The sequence below is a fragment of the Fundulus heteroclitus genome, chromosome 11, assembly GCF_011125445.2.
Source record: "Fundulus heteroclitus isolate FHET01 chromosome 11, MU-UCD_Fhet_4.1, whole genome shotgun sequence".
NCBI lineage: Eukaryota > Metazoa > Chordata > Actinopteri > Cyprinodontiformes > Fundulidae > Fundulus > Fundulus heteroclitus.
Window position 1 is genome coordinate 17,692,787 of NC_046371.1, and position 13,679 is coordinate 17,706,465.

At 38.7% G+C, this 13,679-nt stretch overlaps 1 protein-coding gene across 1 annotated transcript in view; it reads left to right on the forward strand.

Moving 5' to 3' along the window:
• Positions 1 to 13,679, forward strand: part of rxfp2a (relaxin family peptide receptor 2a) — a 117,992-nt gene that overhangs the window by 38,827 nt on the left and 65,486 nt on the right. The window contains exons 3-5 of the mRNA XM_012878701.3: positions 1,236 to 1,316; positions 2,811 to 2,916; positions 11,433 to 11,504. Of these exons, the coding sequence (XP_012734155.2) occupies positions 1,236 to 1,316; positions 2,811 to 2,916; positions 11,433 to 11,504 (259 nt within the window). The remainder of the gene's footprint in view (positions 1 to 1,235; positions 1,317 to 2,810; positions 2,917 to 11,432; positions 11,505 to 13,679) is intronic.

The following is a 13,679-nucleotide window of genomic DNA, read 5'->3' on the forward strand; positions in this document are numbered from 1 at the left end:
GCGTGTTTAAGTAGGGAATATTTTCTTTAAGGGCTGCCCTTTGACTTGAATAAAGCAGTAATTTGTTGTTTTTTTCTGACTCTTTGGTGCTCTAAAACATAAGAGTGACTGAAAACGTTAAAAAATTACTACTGTTTAATGTCTCAAATGTGCCTGGCTGAAAAGGGTAAGCTTGCATTACTGAATTTTATTGCCCATCATAAAAGAGGTACTTGGAGAGCTTCTTTTTTTTTCTGAAGACGGCACTTACCATAAAAAAAAAAGTTTTGAGGACCACTGATTTAGAAGATTGGAGTGGCTTCAGCCACAGGAGAAGCCTGCCAGGACAGAAACACAAACACTGAGGGTAACAACACATCATACCGAGAATAAATCAGGAGAGGAAAAAAGCAGGAGTTGCTTTGGGATCAAGGACAAGACATAAAATGACATCATAAACAGGCTCTACGGGACGTGCTAATTTATTACAATATTTGGTTACTTGGTTTGACATTTTAAGAGGCGTCATCACCTAGATGCACCATACGTCAGGATGGTTCTATCTCTTCTAGTAATTGTCAGTGATTTCCCTCCAACCTAAATATAGCATCAGGGATGCTCAGTAAAAGATGACGTTGGCGGACAACAGGATGTGTAACAACTGCATTACCACTGATGCTAAATCTGGCTTTCATTAAGTCAGCTGTGGCTTATAAGAAGATCCTTATAGTAGTTGATCTAAGCCCTGCATCTACAAGCTGTTTGGAAACCTGCATGAAAAAATACGCAAAACCAGATCGATCAGGTGAAAGGGTTTATTTTTAATAAGTCTTTGTTATTCTGTGCAAGGCTATCTGAAAATTTTGCAGCTATAAATCCATGGCAGCAGCAAACTTCACCTGGGATTAGGAAACATTCAGTTAAAGCTCTGTCATGAATATTTACTTATTTTTTTAGAGAATTATTTTCTAAAAAATCAATTATTACACTCCACACCACTAGCTGTGATCTGAATAATAATAATAAAGAAAATCTTAAAAAGGTTGGCTACCTCTTAAATTCTTCACATTGCACCACATTTCATATTAAAGACTCCTGCAGGGTAAGAGCCTTAACCATAAGAGAAGTTTGTGTTGTTCAATAAAAAGGTGTACTTGATGAAAGAATAACCAGATTAGCTGTTTAGATGAGGAAAAATGTTTTTTTTGTGGATTTAAAAGTCTTCAGTGACTGTCGCCTTTTGATTGTATTTGCAGGTGACAACATTGGTTTGGCAGACTTCATTGGAGAAACCCTTCAGAACCGACCTGTGATCCCCCCTTTTCTTAATGAGTGCTGTGAGTAAATGTTTATGCAGTTTCAGTTTGTGCGTTCTCTTTGTGCATCAAGTCAAATATTTGTCTTGTGAGAAATGTGTCTTAATGTTTGTAGAAATCGGTAACTCAAGGTTCAATCACTCCATTGCCTCAATAAAACATATGAATAACAAGTTTTACGTTTGGTGGTTCTTACCTGAAAAGCATCTGGGTAAAACCTTCTGCTAACCCCTAAACCCCACTACAGTGCAGCTTTTAAAGGTCGAGTTATACAGGCTCGTCTTTGCGGACCACACGTGAGCCCATAGAAGTGCTGTAGACGTTTAGATTTGACACGGGCATAGTTGCAGTATTCGCCAAAAACACAGTGGGGACGGTACTAAACCTAACCAGTGGAAATGCTGTAAAAACAGCAGTAACTGTGGACGTCACGCTTCCAAAATGGCCACGCGCTGTATTGTAAGCAACCATGAAGAATAGTTGCTGCGTCTATATGGCAGCTAAACCGAAATAAACAGAAGACTAGATATGCATTTTCACCCGTTGCATACAGAAAGACGCGAAGACTTGAAGATGGAGAATACAGCCGGCCTTGGTTTCAAATAAAAGGCTTAAAAAACGCTTTGCTTTACTAACTAAAAGCTGATGGCTTCACAAATTGCGGTCTGTTGATTTAGGCTTGATTTATGCTGCAAGCGATTGAAACAAATCAAAATCCTTGTTTGTGCCCATAAACTTGGCCAATAAACTCACCCCTGAAAGTATACCAGTCATTTTCGTACACTGTTTTCTGCCACAGAATAAGCAATAACAACATAGCATTGAACAAAATTGTGCCGCTTGAACCTTATGGGCCTTTTCATGTCAGTACAGGCAAAGTTGTTCGGCGAGGGCTTCTTTGAATCCCCCCATTATGGCGGTCCGTGCCAAGTAACAGAAACTCAGAGGTGCACCACGTCACTCCGCGGCAGGTCGCGGGTTCCCGCTATGGGGCGGGGACGCCGCGATTGCGTCACTTCTGGCACCCTGTTCAATGCAGCGAGTATAAACCTAGCTTGAATCATCATTTCTTCAAAGTTCCCAGTTGCGCATAGCTAAAGTTAGCCAAAACTTGCGTGACTGACAGTAAACAAGGCCTGATCTCCCTATTATACAGTAGAAGCAAGCAGGGGGTTTCCCATGCATGAAAGCAATGTGAAGTTGTTCAAAGTGCAAATGACAAACAATTATTTTGTACAGCACTCCTCCATGTCACCCCACCCACACTCTTATGCCACCCTGGGCCACTGCCCATATGGACCATATCACAGCCTCTGCAGAGAACCCCCTTATTTCAAGATGATCTTTAATTATTCCCCGTAAACTTTTGTCATCTCTCATATCAGCAACTAAAAATGCACCCAAAATGAAAATTTTCTTGTTCAGTTTTATAAGTTTGATCTACAAAAAAAAACTACATTGTCTTTCTTTTACCCACTCATTTGTATGTCTGAAATGCTGCATGTGTGCTGCTAGTCTTGCAGGAGTACCCAGAAAGTTGCGACTGCATACAAACAGACGTGGAGTGCGTGGAGGTCGACCTCAAGGATGTTCCTCCGCTTTCTCCAAATGTTACATGGCTGTAAGTTTCGCCCTCTTGATTCTGTTAAGACTGAAGCTCTTTTAAGCTCCATATCTGCTGTTGTATCTAAAGCTGCTAGATATACCGACGTCAAGGAGAAGAGACACATTTTCATTACCTATTTCCAAGCAGTCGTGAGAGCTTGTGGCTTTGCCTCTTTTCAAGGCTGAAAATGTTGAGACAGACAGATATAGATATGGGAAATTTTGACTATGCACAGCACTGTAAAAAAGCTTTATCCTCCTTACAGATTAATTCTGTCTCAGCTTTTTTTGTTGCACCGAAACGTTTCATGTCATCAAAACTCATTTTCCCATCAGTCGAAGATAACCTGGATACATTTTCAAAACGTTTTCAAATAAAGATTTCATTTCTTAATTGCAGAAAAGTTGTGTCTTCACAATGACAAAACCGGATACCACCAAGACCGTTATTTTCGCTCCGTGATTCTTTTCTATCTCTGCCGTCTGTAACAAGTGTAGTTTGTTCCTCAGACTTTTATTGGTTAAGTCAGTGTCTTGTGAGCTGAATGATCAGTCATGAGGGTTTTCACATTTTCACGCCCGACATGTACACTGTGTGCACAACTATTAATCCAGCCCTATTTTTGAGGAATGATTTTATTATTGAACAACATCAGGGCTCCAAGTCTATCAAAAATGCTAACAAACCTTAAACCTGAGTCCTGAATATTACTGATCCATCCATGGGTCCATCTATCTAGGCGGTCACGCTCATCTCATCCGTATATTAAAGCTGTGAAAAATCTGTCCTCCTATATTTTCTGGCCCAGGTTTGATGTTTTAACTCGTGCGTCTTGTTCAGTGGTCGGTCGGGTTTCAGCCATCTTTATCCTAGCCGCGTCTCTGATCACTGAACAGCTTGTTCTGGGAGCTATAGTAGGCTACAGATGTTGAATATGAAACCTTGGTAGCTTCGTATTTTCATCTTTTCCCTTTATTCAACACACTTCTTCGTACGCTGTTGACTAATTGCAACGAAATATTTGATGGTTCTATGATCTCGTTATAACGTCACAATATTTTCAAGTCTCTCTAAAAGAGTTTTTACAGCCGTAGACTTTTCAGTCTCAGGTAAATCTCTTTTTTTTTGGAGGGTTTTGCCTCAGGAAGAGAAGTTGTCTTATAATTATGTATGCCTCCACCTCAACTTGGACTACATCCTCCCTGATTACACAAACACACATGAGCTGATATGCTTAAATCCAATTTGGAGTTGGACAGTTTGCAGACAAAAATGATCATGTAATCAAATTGCTCACTTGCCTATTAATTGTGCACAGCGTGTATTTTTCAAAACCAGTTTACTGATGTATCTAACTTAATAAGAGTATCTCATTTCATTCCCTTAGGCTGGGTCCCTTGCTGGGCCATCCGCCATTTGTCTCATAGCATGTCTGTTTTACCCTGATCATTATCGGTTATGGGACTGCTAACATTTCCAGTGAGTTCCTCTGAGACTGCGCCTCCCTGATCATTTTCTAAAATGTATTAACACTATAAGACTTCACGTTGCAATCTGTTGTTATGCATATATTACATGTCAATCTGTGTATGTGTGTATATATATATATGTGTATATATATATATATATATATGTATATATATATATATATATATGTTTACATCTCAGCTACTTTAATATTAACCCCATCTGCATTACTAGCAATCTTGGGGAGGTTACTTTGAAATGTGACCAGCTACTGTAATAAGTTACTCCATTTAAACTGTAACTGTAGTGTCAATATTACAGTTACTTAGGCAAAGTAATTATATTCAGTTATTTTGTAATAACAATGCTTTTGGTACTCTCACAAGTAGGTGACATTTTTTATTTAAGTTTCCACCTGATGAGTAAAAATGGGATTTAGGGCTGTTTGAAGGAAGCTGGATGTTGATCCATTCCTTTCAAATGACATCATACATGTTATCTGTTGTATGATAAACTGGTGACCACCCCCCCACCACCACCACCACCAGAACCACCACCGTCTCTCACCCATTGTCTGCTGGAGATAGACTCAGTAAGTATTAGAAAATGGATGGTTGGGTCCTGCTGGTTCCCATTTACATGGTGCTAATCACTATGAAAGGCTGCTTTTTCACATTCAGTCTCACTCTCAGTATAGCTCTCTAGCTTACACTTAGAGTAATTTTAAGCACTAAACCTTCTTCCCACTTCCTTTTTTCATTTCCTCCCAGGCCATTAAGAAGGAACGGGGCCAGCGCTGCGCTCCTCGTTGACCCTCGGCCAATGAATTAACATTCTACACCGTAATGAGATGTAAATGTTATTTATTACATCATTTGACAGATAAAGTGCACATTAACGAATGGCACTGTAAACGTACCAGAGGGCTGCGCTGTATAAGACTATTTCGTAAATAAACAGTGGAGTTACACTGTTTACAGTTCCACATCTGTAATCCACTTCACGGCTTACTCTAGCAAAAATGATTACCTTGAATTAATTTATGTAATTAAATCCGCAGCAGAGCACTGGATGCAGGGCTTCCAGCGTTGTACCACTAAACCTAAAGCAAGCACACTGTATTCAGTTTCAGAACATCTTCTTAAATAATTTAGTGAATTACAGAACATTTCTATGTGTTGTTAAGATGACAATGAATTTGACTACAAAGTTCAGTAAAAACATTGCGTTAATTTAAAATAATCCGCTGAAAATCCGTATGTTGCAGTATTATACAACATAATAAAGGCAGCAGGGATGCTAGAATAACACAGCTGTCGTGCAGGGTCTGTATGGACTAATCTAGGTGCATTTGATCGCAATATGTTGCTGGGTGTTCAAATTAGTTCATAAACATGACTGGAAATTATAGACAGGGGAAATAGCAGGTGTCTCGCATCTGGAAAGTTGTGGCCTTGGTGTAAAAATGCTTTGAGTGCTCACCGAGGCTAGAAAAGCACTTCATACAGTACCTTGCAAAAGTATTCACCCCTCCTTGGCATTTTTCTTGTTTTCACAGCCTGGAATTAAAATGGTTTGTTCCAGTCTTTGCATCCTTTCATTTACAGAACATGCCTACAACTTTAAAGATGTATTGCTTTTTTTATTCTGAAGCAAACAACAAATGGGTTCCAGCTCCTGCATGTTGGATGGTTCTCACTTGCGGACAGCAATCTTCAAGTCTAACCGCAGATTATCACTTGGCCATTCAGACACATTTAAATGTTTGCTCTTAAAATCGTTTTCTGATATATGTTTTTCACAGAAAATGAGCCAAGGCCAGTGAATCTGAGTTTGAAAAATTAATTGATTGTATCATTTTTCGTTACATAAAAAATGAAAACGGGTCCCACAGACCCGAACACCACATAAGGGTTAATGACTACACGCCGTACACCCCGCCTACACATTTGTATTACATATAAGGTGTCCGGGTCCACTGGACCCGGGGCTAATTGAGATGTGGAAGCTGACGTTCTGTGTGCACAACACTCTTTCCTCCTCCTGTCTGAGCACATTTGACTCTCTGTTTTGAGGTAATCTTTAGTTTATCACACTCTTTCTGCTACAAATGGAGTAGATAGAGTATAAATATAGCTTTGCCAGTGTGGTTTCTTATAACAACCGATCAAGGTGGCCAAAAGATACTATGGACAGAGGGCCCTGGAATTGATTTTGGAAGAGAGAGAAGTTTTTGATGATAATGTTGAGGGATAGTATTCAAAAAAAGTCTCCAGACCAGGCCATCAGCAGCCAGCCACAGGGCCAAGAACAAGAAAGAACAAGAACAAGACAGTCAGCATGGATCAAGTGAGGAAATATGGAAGTCAAAAATGTTGAAATTGAATGGTCTCGCCCAAGAAAAGAGTCACCCCGCAGGCTACCAATGTGATAAGGATGCAACCAGGACCAACGCAAGTGGCAGTTACTTACACACAGGACATGAAGTCTTCTTTTCAGCTTTTCATCCTAGATTCCATCCAGAAAATTATTCTTGTTTTTGGAGAGAGGTGGAAGGAAATGGGCCAAACCCATTTACATGACTACTTCAGGGTTCTTATCCTTGCTGGAGTTTTCGGGTCAAAAGTCAAGTCTTCCAAGTTTGCATACATGGGTGACACAACCCTGGTATCCTATGTGCCAAATGATTAGGATTCCAGAGGAGAATGCTGCCCTATCCTACAGAACCTACAGAACCAGAATCTGCAGAGCCTGAAGTAAGTGTGTGATGCTGTTCCAGTACATGTTTGGCAACAAGAAGAATCAGTGCGAAGTGTGGAAGAACGACAGAAAAAAACAATATAGATGCATCAAGTGCAAAAAGTATTTCTGCAACACACACAGTAAAACTCTGCCCTGGTGTGTTGTACAGGCCATTGGCTGTGTGTTCTTGACTGATAGATTTACTCTGTGTTCATATAGCTTGTGTTGTGCACCTGAATGGGTTAAATTTCTGAGTTCAAAAAACTAAAAGTCACTAGTTTTGGAAAAACCTTGCTTCACGTATGAATTTGTTTCCATTCATATCATGATTTTATTATAATTAATTTGCTTTATTATGTTTTAAATAACCAAATATTTTGTTTATACAACTTGAAATTGGGATGAAGTAACATTTGTTGAGTATTTTTACATAAAAGTGTTTGATTGTGAGGCATTAAAAAGCACAAAATGCAACGGGTCCACCAGACCCACAAACACTGGCTGAGTAACAATAATATGAACACCACACAAGGGTTAAACAACTCCAGTCTTGCTTTAGCACTTTGCTAAATTGTACTGCTGTGAACCTCCGTCCCAGTTACAAATCACAGGCAGCCTGACACAAGTTTTGCTAAAGAATAATAGCCGGGCCAGACAGACTGAATTACACGGAGCGTAAATCAGCCTGACGAGGCTCCGTTCCCCCCCAGGCCCAAAATGGACCCGACCAATCACAGCGCGGGAGGCGGGACTTTACCACGCGTCACTCTCGGCGGCAGAATTACCCGTAATGCAGCAGCTTTTCTGCTGCCATAACAGTCAAGACACATATGGAGATTTTTTGTTGCTTGGGGTCTCGAAAGATTAAGAAAGTACAGGTGAGTTCATCATGTCTCCTCTGATTTTCTTTAGACAGAAGTGGCAAAAAAATTGGTCACTGGAGAGTTTGCTCGATGGAATGACGTGTTTCACGGACTACAAATGAAAACAAACAGAGCATGTCAATTTGAGTTTTTTGCGTCACATCCGTCGTTATCTGATTGGTTCTAACCTGTTGATTCTGACCCTGTTAGTCCCACCTTTTAAATCAGTGGCCTTTAACCTTTACAGTATAAAGAGCCATTTTGCCTACAGTCCACTTGAATTAAACTCGTTCAGAGCCGCAAATGTTGCCTGGCCTTTTGAAAAAAGACAAGTTATAATTTGTGATAAAGATCTACTGTAGGAAATATGTTGTCATTGTTAAAGAAACGCCCTTTTATGTCTATTTTGAGTTTTAGAAAAAGAGTATGGATAGGATGTTGATATTTGTGGATAATGATGTAAGAAAAGAATCATAGTTTCCCGCATAATGAAAAAATATTGCTTTAACATTAAGTATTACTGGCACTTTTAGCATCATTCTGTTGTGAAAATTAAAAGCAATTATTCCAAGCAAAACCTGCATTATTTATCATTATTACATTTAAATACCATAATAAAAGTATAATTTGTAGCCAAAGTTATCAAGAGCCACTGTGGAAGGTCCAAAGAGCCAGTGTCCCAGTTCTTGCAGCTGAAAAACATCCCCACAGCATGATGCTGCCACCACCATGTTCACTGTGGGGATGGTGTTCTTTATATGTTGGCTTTTTGCCAGATTTCTGACCAGAGCACATTCCTCCATAGATGTGGGGAGTCCCCCACATGCCATCCGGCAAACTCAAAATGCCCCTTCACATTTTTAACCACATGTAGTGGTGCAGCCGCTTACCTTCAAAAGTCTCATCATTGTTGAAATAAAGTCCAACTGTGTGAAATCTAAAGGCTTCCATATATTCAGGTGTACTGTGCGTGTAATATGAGCTGTGCAAAGTCCATGGATGGCGGCATATTTCACTGAGTACTTGCTTTGATTTGATCCTCAATGCTGAATAATGGTAAACGCTCGAAAATCATAAATTTCTACTTTCTTAGTGGTAACGGAACATGCAAATGGGGCCTCAGCATTATGAAAATCCCTTTGCAGTTTGTGTTTGATTAATCGCCTTCCAATAAAGAGTGTTCTTCTTACTGTGCTATTTTAATACTGTCATAAAATTTTTATTTTATTTAACTGAACTCTCTTTTGCTTTAGTTCATCTGAGGCTACAAAAAATGTCAGTGTGACCTTTATCTTATGTCTCTCTACTTCTTACTTTTAATTTCCTTCTCTTCTCTTTGGATAAAAAGTACAGTTCAACAAGGTTCTTAAAGGAGCTGCTATGTTTGAACCACTTTTGAATTTTACTTTTAAAGACACATTTTCCTGCATATTGAGTTCTTATGATCCTTTTTAATTTTGTGATATAGCTGTCTGACCTTTCTACAGTGCACAGCTGTGGTATTGATGAAACATTTTATTTCTTTTATAGATATTTCAGCCTGACAATCAAAAAATAGGATTTTTTTTTATGGAACGGTCTAAATTTCCTATTTTATTTGCTTGAAATCATATTTTAAACATATTTTCAAATATTCTTGGCTGCCGTCTTTCTATGATTGGGTAGCTGGTCACCTTCTCTCTGTTTAGTGCCACTGTTTTATAAATCCTTCTAAAGAAGCATGAACTTTATTTAAAAATGGACAGTTTACAGTTCAAACATAAATGTCACCAGTTGATGGTACCAGATTATAGCATAAGGAGTTGTTCACAGTTGTCAACATTTTCACAATTGTACAAAGCATATTCCCCAAAAATCAGTCCATCCATCCAGCCATCCAGTATTTCTCTATTTTTATAACAAACAACAATATATAGATAGTCCAAAACTATACACGTGCTTCCTAAAAAGTGGCTATTATAGCAGTTAAACCCTTTTTAATAATTGTCAACCATCTTTTTGCATGCCCACACGGGTAATCTGGACCATTCATCTTTGGTGATGAGCTCCAGGTCTTTGAGGTTGGGAAGGTCTCCTTGCCATCACTTTAATCTTTAGCGACCGTGGCTGAGTTGGTAAAGTAGTCATCCTGCAATCGGAAGGTTGTGGGTTTGATGCCAGCTTACCTCTGTTGCGTGGCAAGGCACTTAACACCAAGTTGCCTAACGATCTACGTGTCGGTGTATGAAAGTTAGTGAGTGTGATTGGGTGAGTGTGTCTATAGTGTAAAGTGCTTTGAGTGGACAATATGACTAGAAAAGCTTTATATATAAATTACCTCCATTTAGCTTTCTGGACCGATTACATTTTAAATTCAATTTGGAACTCTTTCTGGGTGACCACTCCAAAATGTTAATATCCACTTACTTTCAGAAGAGCTATGTTGGTAAAGTTAATAAGATCAAATTAAATCAGTGTCTGGGGATGTAAATCATTTTTGGGCTTAGCGGTAGTCACACCCCTTTTTCGCAATCTGTCGAATCAGTAATCAGTAAATCTGTAAACTAGCTTCTTGAACTTACCTAGTGCTATTCACATTTCATACCAAAATGCTACACTAACGGTACTATAATAATTTAGAATGAATATCGGGGCAAACTCCTCCTCACTTTCTGTTCATTGTACGCGCTGAGTTATTTTTTTTTTTTTGTACTTGGCTTTCCTCTTCTAATCCATTCAGAAAATCTTACACCACAGTCAGAATCGCTAAAAGTTCTGATGATTGTCTTTAAATATGCAGTCCCCCCAGCCCCCCAGATGTCCCATTGTTTATAATTTTTTTAAACACCTTTAGACTATTAACCACAGCCTTCCTTTTTCATAATTGCAGGTTTCTCACAGTAAAAGTATTTTATTGAATATTAAGACCATCAAGATTTGGTGTTTAATGAGATAAAGTGTAGTATATTCAATGTCATGAAGTTAATGTAGGTTTGTGTGACTTATCTTTTTCTTCCTGCTAATAAGGGATGCTTTGATCACACAGACATGAAGACGTTCAGTCAGATATTTTTCCATACATGCCATTTGTTTGAATTTTTATCAGAATTGGGTATTTTCTGTCACTTTGTTCTTTCAAGAAGCCTGGCTTTAGCCAGGCCTCCGTGCGTTTGAGGCTGTAGAAGATTTTACTCTGAAAGTATAATTTTCCTGTCCTTGAAGTATAAATTTCTCAAACAGTAGACTTCTTTAATTTTTTTAGTGCTTTACTGCTTCAGGAGATGGTTCTTCTTTCTTGTAGTGAAAGAATAAATGATTAAAAATCCTTTTGAATAAAATCTCAGGGACTATTTTTGTGTGATGGCTCAAAGCACATAATGCTTTAGGCTTTCCACCCTTTTCACTGTACTGTGGGTGTCTCTTCATGCCTAATGTGTTTAGTATTATTCTGACTTTGGCTTTTTTTGGCTTTTATTACAGGTCGCTAAGGAGCAACAAGATCCGAGTTCTGTCCGACTTTGTTTTCTCTGAATACTCCGCACTAGAGAGATTGTGAGTAATTTTTTGCTACTGCTTCTGTTCCTCCCAAAATGATTTTCTCATCGATTTAAATGGTCAGAGTTCTTTCCTTTTTGTAGAAAAAAATATTCAACTGAAGGTGAACTATAAAGACAGCCATAGAAAATGTGTTAGGAAGAAAATTGTAAAACTATGGTGGAACATGTGAAAAAAAGCAAAAAAGATTCAGTTCTTCACTAATTAAAATGAGATCAATCTGGTTCAAAATGCATCTCTATGATGCAGCTTAATAGCTGCTGCCGTAATAAAGATTAAAATCACCTCAAATGTGTTATTGTTACTCTGCCTAGCAGCTCAAATGAGATTTAAAAGCAAATGTTGTGGTAAATGTGATGAAAATGCAGATTTATTTTGTTGTTGTTGAACATTTGTGTGCTTTATTAATAATGGTCATATAGGCACGTCTTCTTTGTACAGCTGACTTTGTCTGCAAACTAACCAGCCAAATTTTATTGACTGACTTAATTATTCCTTTGCACATTTTATATAGAGATAGATAGATAGATAGATAGATAGATAGATAGATAGATAGATAGATAGATAGATAGATAGATAGATAGATAGATAGATAGATAGATAGATAGATAGATAGATAGATAGATAGATATGCTTGTAATATTGTAATACATTGGTAAAAACCCCTCCAAACTCAATAATAATGGGCAATTTGAATCTTAAAATGAATACTGGAGCTCCAGCTGTCTCTTGAGATGGTATGAGTAAATGTTTGCATCAGATTTTGTGGTCCCTATTAACTGTAAAGGTTCAGAGGCAGCTCTAGTTCATAGTTTGAATGTTTGCCCTCAATTAGCTATATTCTGGATTCATATTTTTAGACTTAGACACTTAGACAACTTTATTTGTCATTTTGTATGCACTCTGTGCATACAAAATGACATACAAAACATTGCATCAATGAATGTCATGTTATGAATTTTAATTTTGAACTAGATAATTTTTTGTTTCGTTTATTTAGCTTGACAGAAATAGATTCTACCACAAGAAAGAAGCGAAGGCATTTTCTTTTACGACCCAATTAATGCAAAGAAATTAACTTTGACCTACTGCATTAAACAAGCTTTGTCTTCAAGAGAAGACTTATACTGTCCATTTTTGTTTTCTATACAAAAAAAACCTGAAATCTTGCCTGCAAGTTGAATTCTTGCCATATTTGTGCGTTCACAAACACACGAGAAGCTGGAGCTGGAGGTTCTGGCCAAAAACGGTTCTGGCCAATCACGTTGCAGTGGTTTAAAGCGGGTTGTACCGGTGCGACGAAAGCAAGAACGGAAGAGCCCACGGCCAAACCAACATAAACATGGCAGTGGAGGAAGACGCACATGTAGCTGCGCTTTAATTTGATACCGTGATTGGCTAAAACCAACCTTTGGTAGGCGGGCACTAGGTGTTGCTTTGGCCAATCAGCTTGGAGAGTTCTGCTGAATGTCCTTCCTTTCCCCCAAACGGGTTTGATAGAAGCAGGCCCAGATTGATAATGTGCAGAACGTAGAGTGCTGCACATTATCAATCTGTCTGGCCAGGTTACTCATCTGTTACTTGGGAAATAATAACAACTGGGGAATAATGTCTAGTTTGTTAAAGGTCAATAGTCATTTCTTACGTTTATTTTTACACAAGACTAGACAATCGGGTAGGAACTGTTGCTTGCAAACCATGCCCTAAAGCACTCCCCCATCCCTCTGTACTCAGCCTCTTATCCATATCTGATACATTTGACAACTGCAGAGTCATCAGAGGTTTTCTGCAGCTGACAAGACTCTGACTTGTCCTGAAAGTCTGAGGTATACAAAGTGAAAAGGGAAAAGTGAGAGTGCTGTTCCCTGGATTGAGTGGCCTTAATGTCTTTAGATACTTGATTGTAATCTGATCGGAGCTCTGCGTTTTTTTCTTTCTCTCACACTCAGGGCTATAGGGACCTGAGCAGTTCTTTTAAAATCCTATCTACCTGTACAGTTCCACACAGGGCACCATTGTGACTGAGTCGGTACTACTGACGCCTTGCAACAAGAAGGTCCTGGGTTTAAATTCCAGCCAGGGGTCTTTCTACGTGGAGTTTGCATGGAGGGTGGAATCCTGTTGTTAGTGATGCTCTTCAGACCCATCCAAAAAGATGTTGAGCTCTCTGCT